The following is a 27,493-nucleotide window of genomic DNA, read 5'->3' on the forward strand; positions in this document are numbered from 1 at the left end:
GTCTTAATTTATTTAGGGTTTTAGAACATTTTGAATATTTTGTACTGAAGTAATTTTATCATTTAGGGCTATTCTCAGGAAGCAATGTTTTGTTAACAGAACCATGAATAACAAAGTCAAAAAAGCTTTCTAGAAAGTCTTTATTTTTGTTGTGAATAGTTGCCTTTTGTGGTTATCCCAAATGATTTTATAAATTTCAAAATTTTTATATGCCTGACTGGTATCCATGAAATAACAAAAGTACAATCCCCATCCAAAGAAACAGAAGTATTGGACATACTGAAAGGCTCTGATTAAATTGATTATTTTCAGGAATAAAAGTAACTGTATACTCTTTCATTAATTAGATGGTGGTTTGGTAAAATTTTTATAGACTTTTAAATGATTATCATTTTCCATGATATTTCTTAGGCAACACTCCACCAAATTACAGCTTTCTAAAAGCTATAGTACCATGTATAATGCTTCAGTATGACAGCATTTTCATTTTAAAACCAGAATCAGGCTGAACGTGGCTTTCTCTTTGAATCTAAAATTTCTGCATATTATGTAGTTTTAAGACACTGATATCCTAGTGTCCCATTACATTTAATAAAAAGTAATGACACTTATTGAAAAGTAAATTATGTATCAAATAATGAAACTTCAGGTTGTAGTAAAAGTGAAAAAAAAGTAAAGGAAAAAAACCTTTGTCCTTTTGATTAAGGCTTTATGGAATAGAATTTGTATTTAATCAGAATGAGTAAAGACCCTTTTTTTGGCAATGAAAGCAAAGAAAGCAAGTGGAATTGTTAGATCTCTTGTGTTTTGTCATCTATTTCTATTGCAACTTCAACTAGGTATAGTGCATTAATACGGAATGCATTTGAAATGCATAATTTTTTTTTTTTAATGGAACCTATACAAAAATCACATACTGCTAGATAGGATGTTGAAATGACTGGTGTGTAATATTTTTTAAAACCTTCATTTTTGGTCAGCATAAATTTCCTTAGATTTTATTTTCAGGAGGATTTCATTTTGAGGTTTAACGAGTATGAAGCCAGTATAAAGTTTTACAGTGTAGTAATTCTGGACGCCAAGTCATTCAAGATGAAAACTGAAATATGAAGTTTTCTTAAGAAAATTAATTTTCTTCTTCTGTAACATCTAAGTCTTCATCCTCTTCATCATCATCTGCTTGTTGATCCTTTCTTAGTCGACAGGTAGACACCTGTTAAAAGTTAACACATTTTAAAAAATATTAAAATATTTTTACATACTTGGTATCTTTTTAATATGCCCTTATAGAGAAGGTCACATAGAACATATGTTTCAGGAAGATAATAATTTTTTAGTAATGAAAATTCCCTATGAATTCTTATATTTTAAGGTTGAAAACAGTTACAGAGCTTTTTCATTCATATATCAGATTGTTTTTGAACAAAAATATGAAATTAACCAATTCCAGTTCGGTACTAGTATTTGAATAACTAAATACTTCAGAGAAAAGTACATACTCAGTATACTATGGATATCGAAAATATTTTGTTAAGTAATTCTTAGGTCACAAAAATGGGCATTTGAATATGAGAATCAGCAAATAATATGCCAAGACTATTTCAACTAGGCAGCTGAAATATTAAAATTTAATACTGTGATTTAAATGGAGTGAGTCTGAATTCACTACTTGCTTTTAAGTCCTGACCATTGCCACTTGGGAAGTCATCTTGCTTCAGACCTTTCTGAGGCCCATTTGGCAATGTCTGGAGACAATGTTGTTACATCTGGGGGTTTGTGTTTGTGTGTGTTACTGGCATCTTGTGGGTAGAGGCTAGTGATGCTGAACATCTTTAGAATGCACAGGACAGTACTCCCTGTTCCCTTGCCAAATTATCTGACTCAAAGTCAATGGTGTGGAGGTCAAGAAACCTAGGATAATGTAATTCTAAAGTACGACACAGATGTTAGCCAATTTTGGTAACATTATTAGCTCTCAATAGAAACAAACTTTGTACTATAATACTAGGTAATATGGAATTTACATGCAAGGCACTTTATGCTGATAAATAATAAAAATGTGAGTTGTTTGGGGGAGAGAGACGTATACATATAAAGCAGTAAATAAATGCTTAGAAGAGAACCAAATGAAAATAGAAGTCATTGGGTCACATTTACCTACAAGTTGTATTTTGAAAATATGTTGCTTAATCTTATTTATTAATTTTTTTGAGAGAGATCAAAGGGGGTGGGGAAGGACAGAGAGGGAGACAGAGCGTCTGAAGTAGGCTCTGTGCTGACAGCAGCGAGCCCGATGTGGGACTTGAACTCACAAACTGAGATCATGACCTGAGCTGAAGTTGGATGCTTAACTGACTGAGCCACCCAAGTGCCCCTATTTTGCTCAATTTTAAATTCTGAAGGCTAGATATGAAAAAAAGTATTGATCTCTGGATCAGAAGTTGGCAAGCTATACTCCATTTTGCCTCCTGTTTTTGTAAATAAAGTTTTATTATAACACTGCCATAAAGAATTGTTAATGTATTATTTATGGCTGCCCTTATTTGGGACATACACCTTGGGCCCATTTTCTGTATGGCCTCTTAAAAGAAAAAGGCTGTACACCCCTCCCAGTTGTAGACATCTAGTAACTCAGGCTTTCTGGATATTGAAGAAATGAGAAAATGGACTTTTTACCTAAAGATACGTGCTTCCAGATCTAAGATCATGTTCAGCAAAAAGACTTTTTTTAGGTATAATTTTCACTGAGTCATGATAGTGGTATTTAAACCATAAGCAGTTTGACTTCAGAATCTATGCTCTTCATATTACATCTGAAAACAAATCTAGATTAGCATTCTCCTGTCCTTTCCACCTCTGCTCTCAAGTGTTCTGTAGAGAGTATTATGTACTACAGTATACAAAATAAGAACAGAGCTGCACTTAATGCAATCTTCCAATCATCTTCTGTAAGAGGGTAAGTTATATGAAGTTAGGACATAAGGGAAACTAAAAACGTATTGAACAATACCAAAGGCAGCTGCTCATATTCCTTTAAATTACGGTTTTTAGCTTACCTGACCTGTTCCAGATACACACTTAGCTGACAGTGATCTTTGAAGAGGGGACTTTGAATTTGCTCTTACGATATCTAAACGGGATGAATAATCTGGTGGATACAGAGAATTTCGGAAAACCTGTTGCAATGATAAAGCAACATTATAAAATAAATACCAAACGATGGGAATCTAGGAAGCCATGTTAAGTTCTTCTTAGTTAAGATTTTTTTTTTTAAAGCAACCACATCCACCTGCTCACCTTCACCTCCCAGGAACAAATTTCTATTATTGTAAATTAAAAAAAAAAAAAAAAAACCACTACAAAAAATAAAGTTTTAAAGATGAAAGCTATAAAGTTTATTTGAACCAGGTTAAGATGCTGATGGGTTCTGAAACCATCACTTGAGAGCTTTTGCTGAGGAGTTCCTTCCCTCAAAGTGGATGCTCCCAAGGAGAGAGGCTGCAAGTCATACCTTTGATTCTTTGTCTTCTCCCTGTCTCAACTCTTATCAATTTAACTTCATCCCAGTAGTCTGACAGTACATCATTTTAGAGTAAGTTGGAGCCACTGTGATTTATGGATTATAATCTCACTAGACTCTGAAACACCTTTTGTCAGTTTTTTTATCCTTAAGGCAACAGTTCCAAATACCACTCTCTTAAGCCTATCTATATTTTTTGTCTTCCCCCATTTCTCTAATATATAAACTGGTAGGTAATGTTGTCAGATGTGAATTTCTTCAACCTCACTCCCTTTTTCCTCAACTCTTTACCCCACCCCTTTTATTTAATGTCATCTGAGTCTTTCCAAGGTGCATATTTCCTATATCTAAGACTTCAAAAAAGAAAAGCCTTCTTTCTCCACAGGTTCCTTCCCCTCAGCAAATAAGCTCAAGATCAATTTTTTTTTTTTAATTCAAGATATAACTTTACTCCTTAACTTCTCAAATATTCTCCTTCATCTCCATTTGTCAAAAAAACTACAAGTGGGCTTTCACTTTCCACTGAAATTGCTTTTGCCCCAAACCACCAAAGTCATCTTTGATCCTCCCTGGCCTTGTTATGAAACTTCTTTTCCAGGTATGCCATCTCTAAACTCTTTTCATGTGCTAGCTGCCCTATTTCTTCACATCTCTTTTTTTACTGCTTATACCTTAAATATTTTTAAAGGATTTCCCTTAGGCCACTTTTTTTTTTTTTACCCTTTTCTCTGAAGATCTTATCTATATAGTGTTTAATGGCTACCTTTCAACCAATTTTCTATAGGCTCTCTTCTGATAGCCATACTTAACATGCCTAACTACTTCTGTTCTAGACCAACCATCTAGTAGAACTCTGAGATGATTGAAATGCTTGCTGTCTAAATAGGCTACATGTGGCTACTACCCCTTGAAATGTGGTTCATGTGAATGAGGAACTGAATTTTTAACTTTAGCCACATATGCCTAGGGGCTACTGTGTTAGACAGCGTAGTTCTATATTCACCTTTACAATGATAGATGTTACGATACATTGAGTAGACCAAACTATAATCCTAGGCATTCTCCCTAAATTTCTCATCTGAGGCACTTCTATTTTAATTTATTGACTCTGCACATCTTTCTTTGTAGTTTACTTAGAATTATCTTACTGAAGACCAAAGTATGATTATTAAAACACTTTGTGGCTCCTCCCTACCTAGAGTCCAAATACTGACACCCAAGGCTTAACATTACTCAAACCTACTCATCACTCTTCACCTCTAGCCTATTTACCTATATGCAGAATATGTTATACTCTGCCTTTGCAATGCTGATTCCTCAGCCTAGAATTCCAGCACACTCATCAAGAGCCAAGTCAAATGCCATCTTCTGCTTTCTCCTATTCTCTAGTCAGTAGCGCTTACTGTTTATACCTCAATACAGCTATCATTTCATTGTTCCGTAATTATGCATCTATCTCCAACACTAGTGCAAGGAGCCCCGTTTTATCTTTGCAACTCCTCCCAGCTTAAGATTGTAACATAAAGGAATGTTAACGACGTGTTTTGGGGAAAAGAAACTCAAAACTAAGGGATTTCTCTATGCATTTCTTTAAACCTTAGAGAAGTACAAGACACAAAAGGAGCGAAGAGGTGAAACTTAAACTCAAGAGGTGAGACATGTTTTAGGACAATTCAGTCATGCTAATTAGGTTATTTAACATGTTACTGAGGATCCAATTATGTTTTCATGCCAGTTAAGGAAAACATATCCTGGTATGATATAAGAAACGGATATAAGGAACACGTATCCTGGTATAAGAACCATTAATCAAATGGTATTTGGAAGGGATGTATTTTTGTTAGAACAACCTTCCTTTTTTAACTGTTCTAGAAAAGATGAAGTTAAAAGTGGGAAATGGAAGACAGTATACACCCATGAGATAAAAGTCTAAACCAGCTACGTGTTAAAATTAATCTCTTAATGCAAAACAACAGGTTTACAGGAATGTTTATTGGCAATAATGCATTTCCCAATATGGTCCAAGATCTCTTCTAGGAGTGAGTCTCAAGATGCTCTGAAGTGACTGCACAGAGGTGATCTTTTGAAGGGGAAAATGAGCCTGACAATGCTTTTTTATGTGAAGAACAAATAAGGTAAGATGGTTTGTGATATAACTAGAAGCCTAACCACAAAAAAAATTAGCTGTTGCCAGAATAAGTCTCAGCAGTCCTTGTAAAGCATGAAGTATTTAAGAAGAATAGCAAGTTATTTCTCTGTCCCTGTCTACATATTTTCTCTACTTGTTCCGAAGAAATCCTGTATGTAAAAGGTTCTTTTTCTTCTTGGTACCAGTTTCATAGAATTTTACTTTCCCTGGTCCCACAACTCTCCCTAGTCTGCTTCCTTCTCTCCACAATTGCTGTGTGGCAGAACACTAACGGCTTCTGCCTATAGTTCGTTACGCCTCAGGACCTCTGTGTATCTGTGTCCTTTGCCCTACAGGTGTTGCCAGGCATCCTATGCGTCCCTCAGACTTCTAATTAAGAAATCATTCTTTGATTCGCTAGACTATTTAGAATCCTCACAGCACACTATATTTTTTCTTTACAGGACTGGTCACATTATAAAACTTAAACAGTTACACAGTACAGGCATACTTCATTTTATTGCACTTCATTGTGCTTCACAGAGACTCTTTTACAACTTAAGGGTTTTGTGGCAATGCTGCTTCAAGCAAGTCTGTCAGTGCCATTTTTCCAACAGCATTTGCTCACTTCATGTCTCTGTGTCACATTTTGGTAATTATTAACAATATTTTAAACTTTTTCATTATTATTACCTGTCTTAAGGTGACCTGTGATCAGTGATTATGACTCACTGGAAGCTCGGGTGATGGTTAGCATTTTTTTAGCAATAATATATTTTCTTTATGTACACCTTTTTGCTTTTTGGATCTAATGCTGTTGCACACTTAACGGACTATAGTATATACCACTGTATGTTAACTGTGCTGGGATTAAAATAAAAGACTTAAAAAAGTAGACTACAGTATAGCGTAAACATAACTTTTATGTGCACTGGCAAACCTAAAAATTCATTTGACTTGCTTTATTGTGATGTTCCTTTTGTTGCACAGGTCTGGAATGCTATAATATCTCTGAGGTATGCCTGTATATTTTTTAAATGTCTGAACTCTATGGTAGATTTTTAAATCTTTGCTTTGACAACTCAGACCTTTTCTAACTTATAATACTAAATCTTCAGAGTGATGCCTGGCATATAACAGGTGCTCAATAAACAGTTGTTGAATGAACATTTTATGAGGTAAATACTAGATCTCCATTTGAGAGATAAGGAAGCTGAAGAATGAAAAACTTGCTCAATATTACACCATTAGAAAGTAGGAACGTTGATACTCAAAAACGTATCTACCACACAGCTCTGAGATCCTGGGTGTTTTATGAATCTCTCCTCCCACGAGCTATTTAGCTAACTGATTAAGAATACTGGTAAGGGAAGTGGTGTGACAGAATAAACTAGCTAGGACCTCTGGAATGAGAAAGAAAATCTTGGGGTTCAAAGAGATTGAAGGAACTTTAGTAAGAGTTAACAAATGGCATGTCAGAGGCATTAGAAAAAGGAGAATGAAGATAACTTCTAAACAGGACTCCAGTCTTCTAGGAAAAGTAAGGGATCAGTTTTGAACCTACCACTCAGTACAGTGTTTTTCTTGTAGGGAATGGTGCCTATCACACTCATCAAGAACCACACTAATCACAGTATAGAGAGGATAAAAACAGTGTCTGTAGTCAGGACTTTTGGGTTTGGCTTCCAGCATTATTAGTTATGGGACCCTTTGGGAAGTTTCTTAATCTACTTCTGCCTCAGTTTCCTCTTCCATAGAAAGGAGGACAATAAATACTTTTGTCAAAGTTGATGGGAGGATTAAAATATAATTAAAATGCATAGATCAGTAGCTGTCCAAAGTAATCGCTATATATAAACATTTGCTATTTTATTATTTTACAAATGACAGATAAAAGCTTGATCTGTTTTTTAAAAGATAGGACATGAAAGGAGTGAAAATTAAGAAACCTTAGCTATAGTACTTGGAAGGAAGGGAAACTTAGGAAGCCATCTATTGATAGACAATAAATAGAAATATCATGTGTGCATAACTGATATAAAACTAAGAGGAGATTTTGACATTGGAAAACATATGTACACATATTAAAACATGTATCCTTCTTCATTTTAGTCAAACTGTTATCTGATTTTATGAATTAGATTTCCTGGAACCAGTGGAGTAGTGGGAAAAGGTGGCCCAGGTGAACTCTTTATGGATAGTTAGTTAATGAATAAATAACTGGGGGTATCTTCAAAACTGTCAACTGGCAGATACTCCCAAATTCTATCACTCATTAATAGAGAATTCTGGTTATATCTTGAGATTATTTGGTCTTTTTCACTTCTACTATAGAGATAATATGGACAAAGTCTCTGTGTAATATTTTATCTATTTCAGCAAAAATACTTTTGTGCCTTTATTCCTCCCTTTAAAAGGTAAGAGGGTTGGACAGTTACTCTTCAGATGTGCTTGTTGAAGCCAGGCTGTGATATTTAGATGCTCTAACATTAGTTGGCTACTTGCATTTGCATCTAACTATCAGTACAAAGCAAGCCTTATTATAAACCTACACTTATTTCATAGCATACTGATTAAATCACACAAAACTGGTGAGAATCCTGATTCTGCTGTTTACTAGCTAAGTGGGTGTGGTCAAGTTAAGTTACTTAAAGTCTCTAAACCTGTTTCTGTAGTTATAAGATGCGAATAACCACAGCACCTACTTCATAGGATTCTGAGCAGTGAATGAGAAAATGCATGTGAAGCTTTGGGTATTCTGCACAGCATAAGCAATCAAATGTTAGCTAGCACTAATCAATGTGATGGTTAGCACACTTAAGTGACTTACATCACCAGTCAAAATGATACAGTATTTCACGTAATGGCTTATTAACTAGCTGTTAATAAATTAATTCTTGGAACTTTACCATGGTGAATTTGTTAAGTTAAAAATACATAATGAGAAAAACATAAAAGTTGAGCTATTTGGGACTGCACACAGTAACACGAGCCATTGTAGTATTCAAACTTAAGATATTTTTACCCATACAGATTAATGCTTTCTTTTAAATATTTCCATCTTAAGAGAAGAACTTAACTTAGATAGATATAGTCCTACCTCCAAATCTTCTTCTTCATCAATCTTTTGTATGTTTTGGTAGGCAGCAGTATAGACCTCTAAAGCTTTGCCATGAAATAACATTTCAATAGTGATAAATTCTGAAAATATAGTCTAAAAAAAAAAACCACAAAGATTTGAATTTAAACAATCATATGAATTTGTGAATTTAGTAAATTCATTCCTTATTATTGTTTTTGCATCTTATGAAATACAGAGGTATCTCTTTTTCCACAGGGCACATCAAGTATAAAAGATAATGGGAATAAAAATAGTTGAAAAGACTGTAGCACAACGTTGAAATTATATAAAATATTTCTTATCCCACCATTTAATTTCCTATTTTTTAATAAGTCAGTTCTTTGTATACCTTGTAATTGATATTTGTGATAAAAAAAAGATCTGACTAAAATGTATACCATATGTACTCTGTTACCATATGTCTCTAAATATTAGATAAAGCAGGTCAGTTCTAAACCTGATATTTTAGTAACTCCAACTGATGTTGAAACAATAGTATGTCTTTTTAGACAGGAATTCTATCTCATCATATTTCTATGTGTTACTTGTATTCTCTAGCCACAAAGGACTTACTTGGTAATTATATTGCTACTACTGATATAGCACCATGCATTTGTGTGGAGCTTTTCCAGTTTACGAATACGTGACTTGCCTCCTGTTGCTCATAGCTAGAATGTTGTGACTTGGGTCTGATTCTTCAAAGGTTATAGCTCTTGCTTACTGTACTGTGCTCTTCTTGCTGGAATCCATCATTTCCTTCACAAATAAACTATGCATGTAAACTCTATGGAGCATGATGACAGCTTACAACAAGGAAGATAATGAGCTAAGAGAATGAATGGAGATGTGCATGTTGATTTAAGCAGGGGTGAAATAATCGGTAGGTAAGGAAAGGATACAAACCAGAAAAGTTTTCAATAAAATAGGATCTTATCTTTTTGTTAATTATTTTGTCTCCTATCAAAATAAAAAAATCAGAGCATTAATATAGAGAGAGGAGTGGACAGAATAAGAATAAGGTAGAAAGTACCAAAGCATTGTCCTTAAGGGGCAAGAGAAAAGAGATGGGCTACAACAGACAAGAGTCAAATACCCATTTCTCTTTGTTGCTGCTCTCCTGTGTTAGTCATCAAATAGGAGTGGCCCTGCACTTTGGAAGACAGTGTTATAGGTATCCCTTAGTGTCCTGTGATTTTTTTTTTCTCCTTCATGTCCATTCTTTCTTCCTTAAGAATATTTAAGGGAGTACTGATAGGCTTCTGATTACTACTCGATGGAAACAGATTAGTAGTTGAAAGTATCCCTTCTGGCCTAAAAAGACTGGGCTCTGGGACAAGACACAAGTATGACTAACAGTGACCCTTACTGTCACTTCATATAGGTCACAGAGGGTTCTGGTATACTGGAATGGCAACTGACTAATAAGCAGTATTATGACCAAGAATCTCTAGATACCCGAGAATGAAGTCGCTTTTGATTAAGACTGGCACTTATTCACTTAGTTGTCCGTCTTCCTAAGATAGCAGTCTAGCTAGAAAGGAGTCAAGTGCCCTTAGGAGTGTGAAAACTCCAAGAGGGAAAACAGCAGAACCAGAAGTCAATGATATGCCAAAACACTTAAGATTCCTACTTGGTTCTTGGTCTGCATCTCATTTTAGGCAATGGGAATAATCAAGCAGAGGTTTACAACTTTCCTTTTGAATCTTAAATTTAGAGATTTTCTACATTTACTAAATAAAGAACTATGTAAAAAATATAGACATAGCTTGACTTTCTTTTTATTCAAGGCTGTTACAGAAATTTGTTTTCATTTATTTAGATTTAATGTTTCAGCTAAGTACAGTACAGAATCAACATTTTACAATGTTACACAGTGCACTCTCTTTTTTAGTTTTCTTTTTTGGGTATTTATAAATCATCTGTTTACTTACGTGGATCTATTATGTGGAGAGAGAAGATAAGGTATTTGCTTTATGCTATAAAAGTACTTGAGAAATAAAGTAGCCTCAAATAAGGGAATTAAGCTTAATCAGTCAAGTGAGTTAGGTATTACTCGTATTTTTAAATATTTCTATAAGTGGACATTCTAAATCTTTATAATAGACTGTCATGCTATTTCATAACTAGTGAAATCCAAATACTTACAACCTTATTACACCTAAATCAGTAGATTAGGCTTAATTCAAATCTATTCCACTGTGGTAACTTTGTGGAATATGCAAACATTTCAAAATAATTTAAAACATTTTTCAAGTATTTGAATATAGTTATTAAATTTCTGATGGTCAGAATCTCTGAATGTGTCCTCTCTGAACTAACAATTTTTTAATCCTAGCATTTTATAGGATTTACATTACCCTTAGCTCATAAGTGAGCCCTGAAAAATATGTAGATACGTCTGTCACTGAAGAAAGCTACATTATTTTTGTTTATTCATGTCCTCTGATAAGAGAATCTACTGCATTCTCATTTTAAAAAACACTGATCAACTTTGAGTCTGTTACCACTTTCCAGTCTCAATTTAGTTTCAATTAATGATAAGTACTTTACAAATTCTCTTTAATCTATAAATGGCTATTATTTACTATGTGGAAGGTGGGGGGGAGGGAATCACTCTCAGGTTTTGTGATACTTTGGTTTAATCCTTTATGGTTTGAATTTTTATTTCTTGACAAAACCTATATCGTAACACCTAAATAAGACGAGACTGGCCCTACTGATTTTTTATACTGTTTATTTTTCTGTCAAAAACCATAATGGGAAATCAGAAGTACTGGTAATCTAGTATCCCAGACTTGGAATTTTTGACCTAAGAGTTATGAAGCCTAAAGATTATCATAGAGAGTTATATCCCTGAGTATAGCGAGGAGGGAATACTGCCAATTAATTATACTTTTTTTTTCTAGTTAGAATTTCACAAAACATCTGAAGATAGGCAGAAGGAAGGAGAATAATAGCAAGGAACAGAAAAGTTAGGTGACACCTAGTATAAGAAGAACATAAAAAGCATGTTTTTGAAATTAAATAGTTTCAGTGAATCACCATAAGGGTGGTGGAACTTTTTAGGACCCAATCATACTTAGAAATAATTTTCCCCAAATAAATTTAGCCTAACTTTCAGTGATCTCATGTAATCTTATCTGCAGTGGGTGAGTATCATCAGGGACAGACGCATTAATGAGTTATTTTTTTTTCCCCTTTTCAATTTTATTTTGTATGACTAGAGGGCAATTTGGGCATGTACTTAATTTTTACTGGTAGGAGATGGGGGAGCTAATCTGAAATTCTCTATTGACAAGTATTCTGTAAAGCAGGATAGTATATAGGAGTTAAGATTATGGGCTCTGGATTAAGATAAATGTGGGTTCCAATCATGACCGAACATAACAGTTATATAATATAAGCAGTTTATCTGTACTTTTCCTTAATTTTCCTCATCTGTACAATGGGGGATAAGAACAGTATCAAACTCATAAGTTTGGGGGTGAAGGATTAAATGAGAGAATCCAAGAAAAGGTATAGTATGGTGACTGACTTAGAGTAAGTGCTCAACACAAGTTAGCTATTTTTATCACTCAAGAAGTAAACTTGCTAAGTTAGAAAATGTTCCTTATGTTAATATTAAAGCCTCTACCTGGTTTAATTAGCAAGCAACACTTTTAACAAAAAAGTCATGAAAGGTCTGACTAATAACATTTTGGCAAATAAAGGGGAAATAATGACTCCAGAGTAGAGGCTATTCAATAAGTGATGCCAGGAGAACTTTTACCTACTTGAAAAGAATAAAGCTAGATATCTACCTCATACCATATGCAAAACACAACTGCCAGATAAAATGTTTAAATATTTAAAATATTTTTAAAACTTACAAATACTACAAGAAAATATAAGCAAGTATTTACAATCTTGAGGATGAAAACAACCTTTCAAACATGACACCAAGTATGAAACCAAAAAAGAGACCAACAGATCTGGCAACAAACATAAAACTTTATGGCACAAACACACCATAAACAACAAAATGGGAAAATACATTTGCAACATTTCTCTTCACTATAAAAGGTTAATTCTCTCAATATAAGGATTTTTTTACAAATTAATAAGCAAACTGCCAACACAATAAAAATACAGGCTGAGGACAAGTGTGGGTAATTTACTAAAGAAGAAATAAATGTATTATTAAATATATGAAAAAATATTGTCTTAATAGTAGTAAGTGCAAATTAAGATTACACCGATTTTTTTCACCTATCAGACTAATTATTAAAAAGACTACTACTCATCATTGGTATACTGGGTTGCTCATGCAGGTTTTATAGAAATGTAAACCAGTTAAAACTTTGTGGGCAGGAGTTTAAAGCTTTGTGGACAGGAGGTATCAAAATTTAAAGGGTGTATGCTCTTTGAATCAGAAATACCACTTTGGTAATTTATCCCAAAAGAACAACTGGATCAGCAAAAAGCCGAATGTTTAATGATGCAATGAGATCTATACCTGCAAAAATAATGTTGATATCACCAATAAGGGCTGGTTAGATAAAGTAATATATATCCATAGCAAAAAATGTGAGGATACCAAAAGGATCTGTTTCTTAGCAAATGTCTGTGATATATTAAATTTTAAAAAGAGATGCTACATATAGTGTGGTCCACTTAAATATAACTGTATAGGGGTAATGATATTACCTCCCTCATAAAGATGTTGTGAGGAGTAAGTGAGTGTTTCCACATAAAATGCATAGAATATGTGACATAGTCAATGCCTAAGAAATATTTATTATCCTATCTCTTGTGTATATGTACATAGAAAAAAGTTGTAACGACATAAACCAAAATGCTAATTTATTATTTCTCAGTAGTAGGATTATTATACTTTCTTAATAGTTTCATGCAGAAAATTTATGGTTATTTTATATTTAGTTATAAGAAAAATAAAGCTATTAAAATTAAATTTAGAAGATGTTTCTTGTTCATGTCAGCTACTTTGCCACATACTGAATTCCTGTTCCTCTCTGTTCCAGGAGTGACCCCCTGTTTAAGATCCTTTCTGTAGGCCTGAAATTCCCTTGACATTCACCATGTAACTGATGATTTTTCCTATTATATGGGAAACAAATGGGATTGTGATTTTTCATCCACATTCTGTACTCAAGTTCCATACCAACTTTTCTCAAGCCAATTTTTTGCAAGGTTCCTGTGAAGTCTTTATCTAAAAATTGTGCTACCTTGCTGATTAATTAATTGTGCTACTTTTGCTGCTACCAAAATTCAGATGGACTTGTCAGTTAAACCTACCTCCCACACAGTTAGTTGTACAGTAATCAGCAGTGCTCACTCATTTCTGCCCCCAGAGAGGTTAGAGGAGCCAGAAGTTCTGCCCCCATCTGAACCAGTAGCCTGATAAAAGGTAAGAATAAGAATGTTCTAGGTTTGTTTCTCCCAAAATTATGAGTGGCAGCAACGATTTTTACTTTTCCAAGAATTTCTATCATAAACAGAAATGTAAGACATGCTAAAATCAACATAGGGGGGCAGTAGTGTCACTCTTTTTGACTCGTGTTTGAAACTTCTGGGATTTGTGCATCCCTCTTTATCATAAAAGATCTCAAATGAGGCCTGACTTGGAAAAGAAACAATTTGATAGTGATGAGGAAAGATGTATAAAATGGAGATTCAGAACCCTAACAGAGTTTAATTTTGACCTCTGGAACTCATTTCTGGAAGTTTGGTAGATCGTGGGGGGGTCTGTATTTAAAGTGTAGGTTGTCACAGATGATATATATCTTGTACGTAGAAAATCTTAAGGAATCTACTAAACTATCAGCACTAATAAATGAATTCTGTAAGGTTGCAGAATACAGGATCAGTCTGCAAAAACTGATTATATTTGTGTGCATTTGCAATGAATAATCCAAAAATGTAATTAAGTAAACAATTCCATTTACAATAGCATGAAGGATTATAAAATACTTAGGAAAAAGTTTGAGAAAAGAAACACAAAAATGTATCCTCTGAACACTATAAAATGGTTAAAATAAACTAAGGAATACTTAAATAAATGGAAAAATATCCCTATGTTTATGGCCTGAAAAAATTAATTGTAAGATGGCAATACTCCCCAAATTGATTTATTGATGCAATTCCTACCAGAATCCCACCTGACTTCTTTATAGAAACTGAGAAGCTGATTCTAAAATTCATACAGAATTACAACAGATCTAGAATAGCCAAAACAATCTTTGAAAAGAAGAAAGTAGAAGAACTTATACACCCTGATTTTAAAATTCATTATAAAGCAATGCTAATCAATGTAGTGTGGTACTGGCATAGGACAGACCTATAGATCAATGAAAGGCAAAGTTCAGAAACAAAACCATGTCAACTGATTTTTACCAAGGGTTCCAAGGCTATTCAATGGAAAAGAATAGCTTCTTCAACAAATGGTGCTTGGGCAACTGGACAGTCACATGCAAAAAGATGGAAGTTTAACCTTCAGCTCACACCATACATCAAAATTAATTCAAATGGATCAAAGACTTAAAAGAACTATGAAAACTATACAACTGTTAGAAGAAAACAGGGATAAATCTTCATGATCTCAGATTCGGCAATGGATTGTTAGATATGACACTAAAAACACAAGCAACAAAAGAAACAAATATACTGACTTCAAGCATAAAAACTTTTCTGCTTCAAGGAACACCATGAAGATAGTGAAAAGAACCCTAAGGATGAGAGAAAAAAATAATTGCAAACCATAGATCTGAAAAGGGACTTGTATCCAGAATAGATAAAGAACTTTTACCACTCAATAATAAAAAGACAACACAATGAAAATATGGGCAAAGGGTCTGAATAGACATTTCTTCAAGGAAGACGTACCAATGGCCAATAAGCATTAGCAGGGAAATGCAACTCAAAACCACAATGACCAACCATTTCACACCCACTCGGATGGTTGTGATGAAAAAGTCTGATGAACAGCAAGTATTGGTGAGGATGCAAAAAAATTTGAACCTAATCTTGAAGCCCCTTCGGAAAACAGTCTGGAAGTTTCTCAGATGATTACAGATAAGGTTATACCATATGATGCAGCAATTCAATTAGATGTATACCTAATAAAAATGACAATTTATGTCCATACAAAAACTTGTATATGAATGTATCGTTAATCACAATAGCCAAAAGGTAGAAACCACCCAAGTGTCCGTTAATGGATGAACCGATAAACAAAATGTGGCAATACTCATATAATAGAATATTTGGCCATAAAAAGGAATGGATTATACCCATAGGATACATGTTATGACATGAGAGCATGTATATAGCTAATACACATATATGTATATAAGTATAGTTAATAATGAAAACATTACGCTAAGTGAAAGAAGCCAGTTATAAAAACCATGTCATGATTCCAGTCACATGAACTGTCCAGAGTAGCCAAATCCATAGAGACGTGAGATAAGTAAGTGATGGTTGCTTAGGGCTGGGGTGGGGTGGGGTGGGGTGGGAGGAGCAGTGAAGTACTAGGTCTTACTTTGAGGTGATAACAATGTTCTAAAATTGAGTGGTGATGATTACATATATCACAACACATTAAAAACTACTGAGTTGTACATTTTAAGTGGGTAAATTGTGTGGTGTATGAATTATATCTCAATTTTCTAAAAAGTAGGTTTCTTCCTGTCTAACACTTTTGTGACCACCAAGAGCCTTCCAAGGGCATGATACAGTAAGTAGGTAAAGAGAAAGCTTGGAAGCCCTTCTCTGTGCACCCTCCACTGTGCAGTCTCTTTCTATGTCAAAATGCTTCAGAAAATCCCAGGTACTTGGAATTGCAGTTGGGAATTCTGCATTCACTGTCTCTGCCTGTTCTGTAACTGGTGGTCACTCAGGGAATTAAAAACACATGTAGAGGTAGTCTGCCCCTGAAGTGAGCCCAAAGATCAGAGACACAGATTGCCATGTGTACAAGGAAATTTTGCAGGCATGAGGATCAGCGGGAGAGAGGAATCAGACTGCCATCACTGAAGAAGCCCTTAAGTGGCAATGGAATCAAGCATACCTCACCAGTCTTCATTCTCATTGTTCAGGTTAAAGCTATTTATTTTAATAATCTTCTTTCCTTTCTCCCTCAATTTATGAGATGATGTCAGTGACTGTAAAATGTTATATCCTGCCCACACTCTCCCACCTCAGTAAATGGAGTTCGTCTCCTCTATTAAATGAGATGGTCTTCATGAGCAGTAATCTACCATTACAAAGCAGAGTGCAAAGTGAATTGAGAGGCTTTAAAAAAGGGTTTTGGTCTTCAGGACCAAACCAGAGACTTTTGAGCATGGTTATCAGAAAAAATCAAAGTTCTGAAATCCTTTAAAACTGTAACGGGGAGAAAAAGGTACAAATGAATGTTGTTTCGTGGACTGTAAAGAGGAATGATATAATTAAATGGCAGATAATTTTACTGATAAGAACGTAACTTTTGAAAGCAAGATGTTTTCTTTGTTAGTAGTTGTAAAATGACAAAAGTATTTTTCTTTAAAGCCTTTTTCTCAGAAAATTTGCAGCAAGCCAAAACACATCCTAGATTACTTGTTTTAAAGGACATAATATGGTCATAAGCAATCCTCCAAATCTTTCCAAATGCATACGAAAAAGTCACTGAAGACTTCTGAAGTCTATGATCTGAAAGATGTCATATCTACTGGTATGTTGCAATAAGATAAGGCAATTCTTATGACACTGTATCATGGTGGATGCAAATTTATGTGGTTGGCTACTCTTGCTATTTTTTTATGTGATAATATCTAGTTACTAGAGAGCATTTAATGAGTGTATTATAATGGAAAGCACAGATTTTTAAAATACATAATTGGTTTATAGTTTCAGATTTTTGGCTATGATACTTTGGGTAAATTACTTTCTATCTTTGCTTAAATTTTATATAATGTATGGATAACACCACCTCATTCTTATGAAGTTGCTATAAAGAGAATTCATATAAAGTGCCTGTAACAGCACTGGATGCACAAAAACGTTAAGAAATGTTAGTTTCCTTTGATTAAATAGAAATGGAATAAGTTGAATATCTGAGGAAATAGGAAAATATCATCTGATATATTTTTATTTATAGTACCTTTTCCATATAGACTATGGGCTAAAAAAATCAGCATTAAAATTTTTCATACATTTAAATAAACAAAAAATAACATTAGAAAACATGTTGCAGACTTTAACAGTTACTTTATTACCTTTATATCCTTTATTTTCTGCTTTTCGAAATTGTCAATGGTTTCCTCTAGATGACGAGTTGTTCGGGTAGCATCCATTGTAGCTCTCTGCAATTCAGTTTCTGCCTACAAAAAGTATTCCCCAACCAAAGATATAAAACAGTTCAAGTTAGAATCCATTCAACTGAGTCTATTTCTAAATGTTACAATTGCCCTATTGGCTTTTTGGCGTTAATACTGTAAACTGTTCAAGAATATATTTTACCACATAAAATGATCTATATAATAAGCATGTGCATAATAAAGAACTTTAAATCTATTAAATGACATGATTCCTGACCTCAAAATCATTTTTTTCCCTATATCACCCTTGGGCTGTTTACTGTAAAACCATTTTCTATATTTTCTACTCCTTTCATTTGTCTTACCATCTGTGCCATTTATCATTCTGTTCTTTTCTCATTCTTTCCCCTTTAGCCCTTTATTTTCCAAAAAAGGATGGACTTGTGACTTAAGTATTTTAAATTTTCTAATTCTCCAAATGCATTAAATGTTTCTAATCCTGTAATATCCTAATCAGATATAGAAGAATGTACACTACAGATCTTTATTTCAGCATGGGGTGTATTTATACATTCTTCTTAAAAGCTAATCATATTACACTGTTAACATTTAGTTAATGCTTATTACAAAAAATATATACCAGTAAGTAATAAATTAGATGGCAACTTTAACGTTTTACTTCATATACTGTAATGACAAGTACTCATACAATCTAGATCTGTAGTGTATAATCAATATGGTGGCCAGTAGCCACATGTGGCTACTGTAAGATTTAATGATTAAGAAACTACTTCCTCATTTGGTTTAATTGCATTTCAAGAGCTCAACAGCCATATATTGCTAGTGGCTACAGTACTGTAAAGTGCAGAACATTTCTAATCTACTCATGTATTTCACTTAAAAAAGCATTTCTTACTTTAGAACTGTAGTTGCCCAAAAATATTTAAAATATTTTATTACTAAGCAGTAGAGGTTTTAAAAAACATAGCTGAATTTTTGATTAAATTCTAATACAGTTTTGTTTCCTGTACTAGTAGTATATTTACTCAAAAGTATCACATATCATCATTTAATAATCCATGGAAAAATGTGCATTTGTCATCAAAGTTTAGTGACACGTACTATTTTGACATTTAGCCCTTGCTTTTTCAAGAAAATGTATAAATTGAAGTAAGTAAAAGAGTTTACTATAGGGATCCATCTCGACACACCACTTTATTACCCACCTGTGACTGAAATTTTTCATAAAGGAAAAAATACATTTCAAAGAGAACAATTTTTTTTAGTAAATTAGAATTATATGCTCATTGAGTTATATAAACTTGCAATCAGATTATACATTAATTATAATTTTATATTGATTATGTACTCTTACATTTAGAATAACTTATGGGGCACCTGGGTGGCTCAGTCGGTTAAGTGTCTGACTCTTGATTTCAGCTCAGGTCATGGCCTCACAGGTTTGTGGCTTTGAGCCTTGCACCAGGCTCTGCATTGACAGTGCAGAGTCTGCTTGGGATTCTCTCTCTCTGCCCCTCCCCCACTTGCAGTGTCTCTCTCTCTCTCTCTCAAAAATAAGTAAACAAACAAAAAAAGAAGAATTTAGAATAATTCAAGTACATGATTTTAAGATGCTAAGAATTTAAAAATATAGTCATTATACGTATGTGTACATTTGCCATAAGGGAGTAAAGTTTTTTAAAAGCATACAAACTTCTGTTTTTTTTTAAGTTTACTTATTTATTTTGAAAGAGAGTGCAGACACATATGCAGGAGAGGCAGAGAGAGAATCCCAAGCAGGCTCTGTGCTCACAGCAGTGAGCCCAATGCAGGGCTCAATCTCACAAACTGCAAGATCATGACCCTCCGCTGAAATCAAGAGCCCGAGGCTTAACCAACCGAGCCACCCAGGTGCCCTGGGCTTGCAATTTTTAAAAATATAACTGTATCACAGGAAATTCAAAAGTAAAATAGAGTTCCTTTGTAGATTAGTATGAAAAAATTTCTAACAGTTATTTGATGCATGTTACCTTCTAATGAGAATATTCAAGAAAACTAATTTCTTAATAGTATGACATGCGACTCATGCAATTCTTGTGACTACTTCCTTCTGATTATGTCTTTGCCCTCTCCAGTTACTGATAGTTTCAAATTAAAAAAATTTTTTTTTGATTTGGACAGGTAGGTGGAATTGGCTAAACCAGGAAAAGAGTGGGGAAGCAGAGGCTACAGCTGGGACACCTGTGTTTTAATCTTCCCCCACCCTCCACCAACTAATATTCATTTCTGAAAGTCTCAGATCTTTTCACTCAGGCACAGCAACTCACACAAAGTTAACACAGCTATTTTTAATAAAAAAGACATAGGTTTCTATTTCTTGTTTTTGTTTTGCTTTGTTTTTTCGGAAAATTCTTCAAAATCCTATAATGTATCAATTTGAGTAGGAAATGCTTTTTATTAAAACACTATGAGGGCGCCTGGGTGTCTCAGTCAGTTGAGCATCCGACTTCAGTTCAGGTCATGATTTCACAGCCTGTGAGTTCAAGCCCCCCGTCGGCCTCACTGCTGTCAGCACAGAGCAGGCTTCAGGTCTTCTGTCCCCTTTCTCTCTGTTCCTCCCCCTGCTCATGCTCTCTCAAACATAAACATTACAAAAATAAAATAAAAAAATAAAATACTATGACACAACTCTGTGAGTTAGAGGTATCAGTATATTTAATGAAACTAGCCATTAGTGCAAAATGGCTTATAAAATGGTGAGCCAGACTGGTGTTTTTCAAACTGTGTCATAGGAAACTTTTTCCAAAGCCACCCAGGGCCTTGCAGGATGAGCAAGCAGACAGAGCCCTGAGATTCTTCTTTATCCCATCCTCTTATATCAGAGCCACTCCATGTTTTTTACATATTGAACTTTAACATGCTTGCTGCTTTTGAATTATCAGATGAATTTTAAGGGTCCATCCTAGTAAATATTCTATTATGCTATGATTGAATATTTTTATATTTATATTGAATACATTTGTATATAGATTGTCCTTTATTTTCTAGTCTTAGGTTGTCAAAATCCACTCACTTTTCCAGTGAGCATATCAATTCACCTATAGCAGTAATCTATTCCATTGTTGCATTTATTTCCCCCAATGTGAACCTAGCGACCAGTTTCATCTACAGTGTAAGACTGCCTCCTCCACAGCAGTGTTTACAACAGACCATCTAAGTCAGAAACATCTTTGTCTTAGAAATGTTCATGTCTGTGTTGAATCTCCACACTAATACCCCTGATTCAATCGTACCAACTACTCGGGATTCCAGATGTGACATTTTTCTGCCTTTATGTATTCTCCAAACAAAACAAAACAAAACAAAATTTTGATCTCTCGCTTCTTAAAATCTGGATAACCTGGTCTCTCTGCCTTAGTCCCTAGTTGGCAGTCATAAATTTTCCACCATTCTCTGGTTTTTCTGACTTGCTTAAAATCCAGACTCTATAACCTAGTTGGTAAATCTTAATCCTCAACTAGATGTTTCTGTCCCAGCCCTATGGCTGCCCATTTTTGTGTATTACAAGGTTGGGCTTATGTACCTTTGGTCCAGAGGAAGGAGGACCGCGCAACTGGTGTAGCCCCAAATTATTGCTCCAGGGGTTCCCCTCAGGGATGGAGGTGTTATGGAACCTCAAATGCCCCCAATAGGGGCACTCCTAATTGGCTGAGCTAGGGCAGTAAAAACCTTCAGGAAGCAGGAAGGAGACACAAGGAATGGGAAAAAGAGGCAGGGGGATAAATTAGTACTTTCTATACAATTGCACCTATTCCAATGGTTGGCAATTAGCCAGGCACTATTTTCTATCCTTTTATTTAGTCATGAACAAGGTACATTCTACCTTAAGTAACAGTCATTCTTAACAGAAGATCCTTGTCACAGTTGATAATCCTATCTAGATCCTTTTGTGTCCAGCTAAGGACCTCAACTGTATTCTAGAACCTCCTGAGGGTCTTTGGCTGGTAGTCATAATTGTGGTTTCACACTGTTGTTGTTTTTAAAGGTGAAGGGGATTATACTGGGGAAAAATGACTTTTCCTTCCTTTTCAAAAGCAGGGCAGTTGATTTCTATAATGAGAACTTGTAAATGCATAGGTTTCTTTACAACCTTTATATTCAAATTTTCTGCACATTTAAGAGTAGAAATGCATAATTTCCATATATATTTACTTTTGTACGGCATACCTTACAAAACATTTTTTTAAAGATCAAAAGTCAAAGGATACAATAACATGTCGATCAGATGGGTTTCGCTGTCGTGTTCTTTCTAACTGAGTTAACTGTTTAGCTTCTCGATTCCTTGCTGTTAATGTTGCTTTGAGGTCATCCTGAAAAGAGGCATTTATGATTAATACAAATCTCTGATTTAAGAAGTAATATATACACACTCTGTTTTAAGAATGGGAAAACACTCCTTGTTTGGTCCAGGTATCATTACCACAGGAATTATTACTACTGCAGAATCAGTGTGTGTGAGTGTGCCTATGTATGTGTGCATTTCTTTAATATCCTCTAAAAATAATGATACAGGCAAGACAATTTTAATACGAACCTATAACCATTATATATAATGTTATATAGAGAGAGAATTTTGACTGTGGTAGTAGTTACATGTGTATACACATTTGTCAAAACTCAATGAACACTTAAAACAGAATTTTACTGCCTGTAAATTATACCTCAAAGTTGATTTAAAAAACAGAACTTGGGATGTAACATGCGGTATGGAGACTATAGTTATTAACCCTGTATTGCGTATTTTAAAGTTGCTTAAGAGTACATCTTAAAAAGCCTCATCGCAAGAAAAAAAGATTTCTAACTACGTATGATGATGGATGTTAACTAGACTTTTGTGATCATTTCACAATGTACACAGATACTAAATCACTGAAACTAATATGTCTCAATAAAAAAATAGAGCTTTGTCTTAGTCACTTTTAGTCTACCTGTTATTGCCTACTTTAAAATAAAAAAATATAAACTTAATATAAACTTATATTCATTTAGTAAAATAAGTTCTGTCCATATATTCTTCATGACTATAAATATTAAATATTTTAAACTTTCTATAATAATGTTTTATGTTGCTATAGTTTACTTAGTAAACTCACTAAAAATATCTCACTATTCTCAAAGTTCTAAGAAATGATGCTTCATAAAATGTGTGAAAAGAACTGTGTAACTATTACGTTATACTTTTTATTAAGAGGACAATTGTTGGAAATCTCATCCTCATTGCCACAATACCTAATAAATAGTAGGAAAAAATGAACTTACTTACTCGTTTCATTTTTACAATGGTTCCATAAGCTTTCAAAGGTTCAACTACTTTGGCTTCAAGTCTTTCAACCTATTGAAAATTATTATAAAATATAACTGAAAAGAAACACAGACATATCAAAATTTAAATTCGGAAATAAAACCTGTGCTATTTAACCTAAACATAATTACTATACAGAGTAATGTTTTAAGATGTCACAGTTTATCTTTATAAAAAAGCATCACCAGAAATTGATAAAACTCAGAATCGAAACTCAAATACAATAAAAACTATTAAGTTGCAGAGGAACAATAAAAGCAGAAAAGTACCTCGTATACAATATGGCAAGAAGGTGTCTCAGGTTTCTAAGAAGCTTATCTCCGCCACACAATCATCTATTACTTTTCTACCTCACAGTTGCTTTTGGGTAAGTCTCAAGACCTCTCAAATTTTAGTACTGCTACCATTATCAGTGTGTTTAGCACAGTGTTGGATATTCTACATATATTATCTCCAAAAGTAATAGTCCAACTTTCCAGATAAGAAAATATATTATCTCCAAAGTAATAGTCCAACTTTCCAGATAAGAAAATTGAAGCTGAAAGCTACAGCATATTGGAAAAATTTTAAATGACACAAATCCTCAAAAGCAGAAAAAGCTTACAGACCACTGCATTAGCTGCAATTCTTTTCTGGGAAGCCTTTTGTAAACTACTAAAGCTTGAAGAACAAGATAAATGGTCTCAGTGTTGCTGAACTGTCAAACTGCATGGTTGATTTTTTATTTAGAATTAAACTGTTTTTCTTGGGGCACCTGGGTGGCTCAGTCAGTTGAGCAGCTGACTTTTTTTTTTTTTTGAGCGGCTGACTCTTGATTTCATCTCAGGTCATGATCCCAGGATCATGGGATCTAGCCTCATGTTAGGCTCATTGCTGAGCATCTGAAGCCTACTTAGGATTCTCTCTCTCTCTCTCTCTGTCTCTCTCTCCCCCCCTCTGCCGCCTCCCTTGCTTGCAATCTCCCTAAAATTAAAAAAAAAAAATTGAACTGTTTTTCTTAAACATTACAGTTTTTATCTCATTTTGAGTAATTACTTTCTTTAATTAATAGTGCTAGTGGAAGGCACTGAAAAAGGTTTTATAAAGACATATATAGGGGTGCCTGGGTGGCTTAGTTGGTTAAACATCCAACTCTTGATCCCTGCTCAGGTCATGATCTCATGGTTCATGAGACTGAGCCCCAAGTCAGGCTCTGCGCTGAAAGTGAGGAGCCTGCTTGGGATTCTATCTTTCCCTCTCTCTCTCTGCCCCCCCCCCCCCCCCCCCCCCCCGGTGCTTGTACATGCACACACACTTTCTCTCTCTCTCAAAATAAAATTTAAAAAAATCCAAAACTTTAAAGGCAAATATATATGTATAGTGTAAGAAAAATAACTCCTGGACAATAACATTTTCTTTATCAGGACAAGTAATACAAGATGACATTATTGTTCAAAATGAACATTATTTTTGGAGGAGGAAGAAGCCTTTTTTAAAAATGTTTATTTATTTATTTTGAGAGAGAGAGAGAGCACATAAGGAGGGGAGGGACAGAGAAAGAGGGAGACAGAATCAATCCCAAGCATGCTCTGTGCTGTCAGCGCAGAGTCCAATGCAGGGCTCGATCTCACGAACTGTGAAATCATGACCTGAGCCGAAATCAAGAGTCAGAACTCTTGAAACTGACTGAGCCACCCAGGCACCCCAGGAAGAAGGCTTTTTTTTGATGATGTATGTTTATATAGTCAGTACTTTACATTTCATATTGGTTTTTCTATAAACAAAATGTATATGAATGCTTCACTTTAAAAGATTTTAGGAAAATGAAACAAACCAAGTTCTCATTGAGTAAATATTAGGAATCCTAAAATCAAAACCATGAATACTCTGAATAGTTTAGTCTATACCATTTTGAATAATCCATACACTGATTATGCAGTGCAAGGATTACCTTAAGTCTTTTTTCTGTTCTCCTTTTTGTTGCCTACCTTTTGTTCATGGTTCATTAGCACCTCCACCATTTGGGAAGCAGGGGAAATAAAAAAGGACAACAAATGTAAATCAATTCACTTTGCTATTTGATAAACAGCATAGAGGTTTTCTAGAAAGGGGCACTGAAATTACTGTCTTAACATGGGAATTCAGGGTTATCAGTGAGTGTAAATAAATAATTTTTGAACACCAAGTCCCCAGTTATGTTTAACTGAGAGTTGGGTGTTTATTATAGAAGACTATCCTATGACAAGAACTCAACTTTTCCCAAAAAGTACCCCCAAATCTAATTACTACTCAAATTTCCGTTTGGATCGCAAATGTAGGTTCAAAGATCGTTATCTTTGTTTTTGTGAGTTTTTTTGATAATTGAAATTATTGGATTAGGCTTTTAAAAAGTACCAAAAGCACTGATGAGAAGAGTCCAAGAGAAGCAATGTGGCTCCTAACTTGGCAATTTTCTGACAGTAAACCTGTATCTTGAAACCGAAGATAAATGTAAGTGAAAGTGCTTTTGAGGTTTTAAAGGTAAAAATGGACTTTCATGAAGAAAACAATTACAACACCATCTTCTTCCCTCCTTTCCAAAGCAAAAGCAAAAGCAAAAAAACCAAAGCCACTCCACAAAGTCTCACTACTAGTTTATATCTATTATATAAATCAGCAAATCACTGCTGCTTTTTTTTTTTTTTTAATCAATGAAATACCGGTCCACTTTGCAGAGCACTGAAGCAGCAAAGATCTCTTGTCCAATTATTACTTATTCACTCGTATTACCACTCTCAACATCTTCCATCTCCAGACATACTTTAAAATATACTTACGTGCACACAAGACACAAGTCATGCTCCTTTTCTTTCCCATGGGTACTATGTTTACTACCCCCTGTAAAGAGCCACCCCTTGGCCAAATGAAGTGGGGAAATTCAGGACTTCAGAACACCCTAAAGTTTAGTTTGAAAACGGTAAAATCACAAATCACAGGAAGCTTCCCTTTAACAGACTCACACAATGTTACATGAAATGTACGTTTATCATCAAGTGTGTGGTCGCCACTGCAGTTAGGTGGATTACAAGTGGAAGTCTTCACGGTTCCTTCATCCACTACTTCGGGGCTCATTCATAACAATGACGCTGTGACCTCACTCCATACCTCTGCTTGTCGATAATCCTGAAGTTTGGCAAACTCCTCGGCAAAGTTTTTCAGGCCCTGCTTTAAATTTGGGGTCTCTGTGGAGGCATACACGTTGATTTCATTCACCAGTAGGTCTGCTTTGTCTCGCAGTCTGGCAGTTTTCCGCACATAAGCAGCAAAGATTTGGCACAGCTCTCCGAAATGCTTCTCCACATTCGTGACAGCATCTTGCAGTTGTCTGGTTTGAGCGTCCCTGGAGAAAAAGATGACACAAAACGCAAATCATTCTCATCAGAGATGAAAAGGCTTCATCTCCGCGTTAATTTGATATGCAAACATTCCCGGGGCGTTTTGCGGCTTCGAAGGAGCAAACCATCAACGATCCCACCACCTCCCGAGGCGGGTTCCCCTCCTCTAGGCCCCCATGTCGGGGCCTGGCCTCAACACCCCGACAGTGCGGGCGCACGGAGAGGCCAGGCTGTGGCCTGGCCGCGCCGCCGCGGGGAGGCGGCTGCTAGGGCTGCCGCTCGGCGCGGCGCGGCCTGGGCGCCCGGCTGCCTCCCTGGCGTCTGCACCGCCCGGGCAATACCGGGCCCGGGGAGCGTGGTCCCAAGATCCACCCCCGGCCTCCGGGGCTCGCCGCAGCCCTGGGAAGTAGGCCCCAGATCGCAGCGGGGACGGGCCAGACCCCGGCCCAGGGTCGAGATTCGGCACGGAGGCCCCGGAGAGAGAGGCTCCGCTTCCCCCACCCGAGCCCTCGCGTGTGGAGGGGCCCTGGCCAGCCGAGGCCCCGGGGCTGTTACCGGTTTTCCAAGCTGCGCCTCAACATCTTGCCTTGCGCACGGCCGGGGACCCCGGGCTGGGCCCAACGACCAGGGCTCGGAGGCGCCCGAGCGTGCGCCGGGGCGCGAGCCGCCGCCTCCCGGAGCCTGAGAACCCGCCCCGCGCGCCGCCGCGCCGG

General features: G+C 35.6%; 2 protein-coding genes across 10 annotated transcripts in view; one reads left to right on the plus strand and one right to left on the minus strand.

Annotated features, from left to right (window-relative positions):
• The window catches only part of RBM12B (RNA binding motif protein 12B), a 29,210-nt gene extending 10,862 nt beyond the window's left edge, over positions 1-18,348 (plus strand). For 7 of the 9 annotated variants that reach the window (XR_008292748.1, XR_008292751.1, XR_008292750.1 and 4 more), the window contains one exon: positions 5,547-18,348. The gene's annotated coding sequence lies outside the window, so the exon portion shown is untranslated. The remainder of the gene's footprint in view (positions 1-5,546) is intronic. The other 2 variants (XR_008292744.1, XR_008292746.1) reach the window with 2 other exon arrangements.
• CIBAR1 (CBY1 interacting BAR domain containing 1) lies at positions 122-27,493 on the minus strand. Its single transcript, XM_027064243.2, has 9 exons — positions 27,336-27,493; positions 26,551-26,785; positions 23,389-23,457; positions 22,334-22,435; positions 19,292-19,297; positions 18,024-18,128; positions 8,749-8,862; positions 3,057-3,176; positions 122-1,213 (listed from the first exon to the last, which is right to left on the minus strand). The coding sequence occupies exons 1-9, from the start codon at positions 27,359-27,361 to the stop codon at positions 1,127-1,129; spliced, it is 864 nt and encodes a 287-aa protein (XP_026920044.1). The 5' UTR covers positions 27,362-27,493; the 3' UTR covers positions 122-1,126.

This window comes from Acinonyx jubatus, chromosome F2 (genome assembly GCF_027475565.1).
Source record: "Acinonyx jubatus isolate Ajub_Pintada_27869175 chromosome F2, VMU_Ajub_asm_v1.0, whole genome shotgun sequence".
NCBI lineage: Eukaryota > Metazoa > Chordata > Mammalia > Carnivora > Felidae > Acinonyx > Acinonyx jubatus.